The sequence below is a fragment of the Ipomoea nil genome, unplaced genomic scaffold, assembly GCF_001879475.1.
Source record: "Ipomoea nil cultivar Tokyo-kokei standard unplaced genomic scaffold, Asagao_1.1 scaffold2705, whole genome shotgun sequence".
Lineage (NCBI taxonomy): Eukaryota > Viridiplantae > Streptophyta > Magnoliopsida > Solanales > Convolvulaceae > Ipomoea > Ipomoea nil.
Window position 1 is genome coordinate 3,315,664 of NW_017619133.1, and position 6,226 is coordinate 3,321,889.

The window sequence follows — 6,226 nt, forward strand, 5'->3', positions numbered from 1 at the left end:
GTAACCAAATCGCGCACAAAGAAGTAGTCCAAAGCCAACTGTTTCATATGTGAGTGAAACACTAGATTTTTACAAACGCATGTGGTGTTGAGGTTATTACAAAGTAGAACCCGAGGTTGTACTAGTCTCAACTTGAGCTCCTATAGCAGATTCTTAATCTAGAGGACCTCCGCTGCTGCATTAGCTATGGCCTGATACTCAGCTTCTATTGATGAACGAGAAACCGAATTCTGCCGTGAGGACTTCCAGGAAATAAGGTTGTCGCCTAGATACACCAAGTACGTCGTAGTCGAGCGTCCAACAGTGTCGCATCCGCCCCAATTGGAGTCGGTATATACACGCAGCAACAAAGGTTGACCAGCGCGAAGGAACAGGCCGTGACAAATAGTCCCTTTGAGATAACGAAGTAGTCTTTTAGCAGCTTGCCAGTGTAGCTCCGAAGGCGCATGCATAAATTGAGAGAGACGATTGACCACAAACGCCACATCTGGCCCGGTGATTACAAAGTACTGCATAAGACCTACCAAGCGACGAAACTGCGTAGCATCCACGGCAGAGTCAGGAGACTGTAGTGGCACTAATTTTTCTAAAACAGCCAGTGGTGTTGAAACATCCTTTGCACCATCCGTTTTGAACTGTGTTAGTATATCAGTGATATACTGGCTTTGTGACAGGAACACATTGTAACACCCCTAATTTTTAAAACTTTTAAACTTATGAAATAAAGGCAATCTAACATTAATATCCCAAACAGAGCAGCGACTACACAATAAAAGTCGGGGTGCTATGCTACATCTAAGCTTGAGAACTTAGATGCACAGGCTAACTAACTAAACAGCACATAATCCAAGTTACATATCAAAATACAAATCAAGGCACGCAAACCATCTACCAAGACTACGACTATCTAATCTAGTTCCTCGTGTCCATCTAGCGCACTCCGAAGCTACTGATCTGCACCTGAAAAACATATGGTGTAACAACCGTCAGCGAATAATGCTGAGTAACCCACTCCCACGCGTTGAGTACAATATAGGTAGATAAAAGAAAATCATTTTGATACTGGAATACATATATAATCCTAAGCAACGCTAGCTTTAAACCAAGATCAATACTCGAGACACGACAACAGACTGAACACCATAAAACAACATATGTGTAAGTGTACAAATGATACACGTAAAAAATCCTTGATATAATTTGGCTAATTTAATTATTAAAGGGTTAGCATTATTTAATGTGAAATACTTTATGTTATACGCTTGGACCATCTCATATTTATGCTGCTCCACAGGTTTGAAATATTGAGCTATTATTATTTAACATGGAATTAATTATTATGGTCATGATATATTTCAAGTGAGCAGCTCCTGGAGCAAAATGCATGATTATATGATTTATTATGGCACTCAATGGGTTTATGGAATCAAAGCTATAATTAAGGAGTTTATTATTTTTGAGTGGCTTTGGTAATTCTCAAGTGAGTGGATGGCTACTTCAAATCAAATGTGTATGGTTGTGGTGTATCGAAATGAAAGGGATGCTAATATTAAGGATCAAGGTGATGGGTTAAAACAGCTATAAAAGGAAGCCTCTCCAAAGAGGAAAGTTGTCATTTTTGTGAACTGCTATATTGAGTGAAATCTACACAAGTGCTATTTAAATTAATCAGCTAAATTATATTATTATTATTGTAGTTCAATTCTGGTCTGCACAGACAGTACCTGGTACAGCTGAAGCTTCGCTTGAAGATTGCTATGACATGCACGGTTCAGTCCTGAATAGGTGTTAGGAAGGGTTGTAGTGGTAAAAGCTGAAGGTCATTTGTACTTACCTCTTGTAATACTCCTTGGTGAACATCTATAGTGGATTGGGCAGATGTGAGTTGCCCCGTAGACGTAGGAGAAGCGCTCCAAACTGCGTGATCAATCTCTGAGTACTTGTTTTATTTTTATGCTTTTATATTTTGTTATTTATGTTCATTAAATAACCTAATTAACTGATAATGCAATATCTCTTCTAAAAACATGTAGAACATTAAAGGTGTAATTGAATTCAAGATTCACAGCACATTTTCAATATGGATACTAGCATGCAACCTAAAACCACAAGATAAGACAGTAACAAGGCTCAGCAACAAACAAGCCCAATAAGGCTTAACAACAATAGCACGCACTAACAACACACATGTCCATGTTCCAACCTTATACCAAGTTCAAACCTTTACTCCTCTCCATCCTTATATCAGTTCCAACCTGTACCTCCAGGTCACCCTTATATCGCCTCCCTTATCCCTCCGGAGCACGCATGGTCCCCACCGGCATACCGCCAACAGAGCCGTCGATCTGATAGCACTGCAGTACCATTAACACATGATCTGTGCCTATAGCACAATAATCAAGGGGTCATGCCTATAACACAATGACATGGCACCGCAGCGCTAATAACTTGATCTATGCCTTTAGCAAACTAATCAAGGGTGGTATGTGCCTATAGCACAATGACAGAGCACTCGTTGTGCTAACCGCCAACAAATCTTTTCCACCAATCACATCTCTTTTCTCATCATAGACAGATCAATCACAACAACCAATGCTCAATGATAACAGCAACCATTAACACTCAATCAATAAAAGTAGTCAATTCTTAACAACGACAATAATTAAAGCTCAACAACAACAATAACCACTACACACAATTCCTAAAACGGTAACCGAAACATCACACGAGACTCATAAACACCAAACGGGGCACAACGGGGCACGGGAAAACAACGAACGGGGTAAAACAACACAATACCCCGCCCGTATCAGCGGGTGGTACGGTGGGTGGCCAACCACCCGCCGTCCACCCGTCGGTGGGCGGTCTTGTACCAGCGAGTACATGGCGAGTGGTCGTCCACCCGCTAGTACGGGGGATGGGTACTGGCGGGTGGTCAGGTGGGGATTCGTCCCCCCACCGACCCCCCGCTGGTACGATGTTAACTTGGCACTTCCAAACCCAGGAATTCCTTCAATTACACCCAAAACCAATACAAATACATCTCAACACATAACGACAACAATAGGGACTTGAACACCAAGAATTATGCCAAGAAACCAACACAATTAAATCCTAAATACAAGCGTTACTCATGCCAAGAATCAAGAATAAATACACAACGGTTCAAGATCATCAAGAACCTCAAGAACTCGATCATACCAAGCTTTAACGACAAACCCTAAACCTAGAATAACACCCGAGCATGCATAAACCCACCCAAGAATGCCAAGAACGTATCCAATAACAAGATTCACCGAATAAATCCTAGGGACAAGCTCTAAACACAATTAAATACAAGAACATACCAAAACCACACAGGGCCACAAAGAATATCAAGAATAACAATAATCCATATCACAAATTCCTAAAGACAAGCTCTAACAAGGCACAAATACAAAATCATACATTCAATTGTTCAACGGAGTCAATCAATAGACAATAACAAGGAAAATAGGTTTTGTAAGACATGGGTTACCTCTTAGCCTTAATTAATCCTCCCTTGGCTATTAAGGTTCTTTCCCAAGATTTCCCTCCGATTGATCTTCCTAGGCTTGGTGGTGGGAAATTCCTTTTGCTAGGTTTCTTTGGGGGATTTCGTGTATTAGGGTTAAGAGAGGGGAAAGAGATTCTAAGCTTTCTAATCCCCTATTTATATATTTTGGAAATCCTATCTGAAATATGAATGGTAAGGCCCACTTTCTTTATTCCCAACTGGCTTAAGGCTCTAGTTAGGCAAGGGTCCGCGATCCATTGTGGACCACATTAATTAATTAAGGGAATCCTAACCAAATTAAATCCTTTCTAACTATTGTTAACGGGATTAATTTAATAATTAATCTGGGTTTGAAGGCCATAACACGGGGTGTTACACACACCATCAACAGTAGAGATGACCTTGACACCCAAGAAATGATGGAGTGTACCGAGATCCTTCAGAGCAAACTGGGCTGACAGAATCTTCACAAAACGATTAAGCCCGGTGACATTATTGCTTGTCAACAAAATATCATCCACGTAGACTAGGAAATAAACAATCACACCATGAGATGAATAAATGAATAGTGAAGCATCCGCTTGGGACTTAGTGAACCCACAACGAAGCAAAAATAGTGAGAGTTCCTGGTACCAGGCTCTGGGGCATATTTAAGGCCATACAGAACTTTAGTTAACCTGCAAACATGAGTAGGGTATAGTGGATCAACATATCTGGGCGGCTGCTCCATATAAACTTCCTCATGCAGCGTGCCATGCAGGAAAGCGTTATTGATATCCAACTGGCGCAAACCCCAGCGGTTACTTAACGCAATGGTTAGGACCAACCGGATAGTGGCCGGTTTCATAACCGGGCCATATGTTTCAAAGTAATCTCGGCCAACTATCTGTAAGAACCCTTTGGCCACAAGGCGTGCCTTGTATCGATCAACTGAACCATTCGATTTGCGCTTGACCTGGTAAGCCCATTTACAGTCGATTGGAACCCTACCGCCACGCGGGACTAGAGACAACGTATTGTTGCGGTGCAAAGCTTCGAACTCCTCGTCCATGGCTTTCCTCCACCTAGCATCTTTGAAGGCCTGAGCGATGATAGAGGGGACTAAAGTCGGAGGCAAGGAGTGGGTTGTGGTTAGGTTGACAACGTAATCAGAGTACCTAGGTGTTAGGGCAACGAGACCTGGTAGACCAGCGCAACACAGTTTGTGGTTGAAGGGGTTCAGAGGAGGACACCGGTTGTGAAACTTCAGAGGTTGCGAGTGGCTGGGAAGATGAGGGTTCCTCGTGCGAATGGATGTTGGTAGGGACAGGAGGTGACGAACGACTCGGAGCAGGAGACGGGGACTTTGACGAAGCCGACGAGGAGTGATGACCGTCTGTCGCACTGTGTTCGCCGGACTGCCCAGACGTCGAGGAGGATTGTGGCGTCGGAAATCCCGACGAATTGAAACTGACGTGGTTGGCGATGAAACTGACGCGGCTGGGAAGAAGAAAGAAAGTGGGGTAAAATGACAAAAATACCCTCATTATTTTAACCTTTAATATTTTCCGGTCAAATTTGGCCGGAGTGACCAAAATTGATAAAAATTGCATAGTCAAGGTACTAAATTGGCACTTTTGAAAGTCAAGTGCTGAAATTAATAAAGCTCCTATAGTCATAGGACCAAAATTGAAATTTTCTCTAAACATAAATATAATGTGACAAATTATATTGTGGACCATGATCTATGTATCTACAATTAACATATTATATCTTTAGTTAATATATTATGTACCCGTAAAGAAATTGAACGTACATGCATGTATATAATACGTTAACTATAAATATATAATCTCGCAAATTATTTTGTGGACCCATGTCCAAATTTTCACAAATTACCTTTTAATAATTCACAATTTGTATACTACGAACACATAATGTTAACATATATGTAATTGATTATCTTGTTTTGTATTCACAAGTTATTTTCAAATATTGCAGTCACACAATATTAACAGATTAGAATTTGATGACCGTATATTGTATTCACAAATTCTCTTTTACAGTTGTTATGCGTTTTGACTTAGAAACACAATTTATATTCTAGGAGTTCACAATTTCAATACTAAAAATACACAATTTATATATAATTTAGGATCATGGTGGACCCTGATTTATGGTATGACAACTCATATAATCTGAACCAAGTTTACCTTACCCATGGTGGGCCATGATATATAATGATTGATATATATATATATATATAATCTGAACCAAGTTTACCTTACCCATGGTGGGCCATGATATATAATGATTGATATATAGCACAGGCTTGTCCATGATATATAATGATTGATATATAGCACAGGCTTGTTCATGAAAATTATGGGTGTGTAGTTTATAGGTTTATACACTAGGGATGATAATCAAAATCATAGTCAGTGTTTGATTGATAATTTTTTAAAACATAATATGATTCCTCAATCTTTTTGAAACAAAAACGGGTATTATATTCCATTTTGTTAGTAATAATATATAATTTTTGAGTTTGGATTAGTACTTTTAAATTTTTGTTTTGATTTTTTTTGTTCATATTAATTTTTGGATGTCATTATATTAGGATCAATTGTTTTGATTTTTTATTTTTATATTTTTAAAATTAAACCTTTATTCCTATCATAGAGTTATTAGGTTATACACAACCAAATATCA

At 39.6% G+C, this 6,226-nt stretch overlaps 1 protein-coding gene across 1 annotated transcript; it reads right to left on the bottom strand.

The window, feature by feature from the left end:
- Positions 1 to 158: 158 nt before the first annotated feature.
- LOC109156344 (uncharacterized mitochondrial protein AtMg00810-like) lies at positions 159 to 4,586 on the bottom strand. The gene is made up of 5 exons (XM_019304180.1): positions 4,169 to 4,586; positions 3,918 to 4,061; positions 2,327 to 2,383; positions 1,725 to 1,777; positions 159 to 692 (listed from the first exon to the last, which is right to left on the bottom strand). Exons 1-5 carry the CDS (start codon positions 4,584 to 4,586, stop codon positions 159 to 161), a joined length of 1,206 nt encoding a protein of 401 aa, XP_019159725.1.
- Between the last annotated feature and the right edge of the window lie 1,640 nt (positions 4,587 to 6,226).

Bases quoted from the DNA above. Each gene is read 5' to 3' on its own strand.
- LOC109156344 (XM_019304180.1), bottom strand. From the start codon at position 4,586: ATGGACGAGGAGTTCGAAGCTTTGCACCGCAACAATACGTTGTCTCTA. The intron at 4,062-4,168 runs GTACCAGGAACT...TTTATTTCCTAG, and splicing joins TAAATATGCCCCAGAGCCTG to TCTACGTGGATGATATTTTG. The intron at 2,384-3,917 runs GTGTGTGTAACA...ATTGTGCTATAG, and splicing joins GGTCATCTCTACTGTTGATG to GCACAGATCATGTGTTAATG.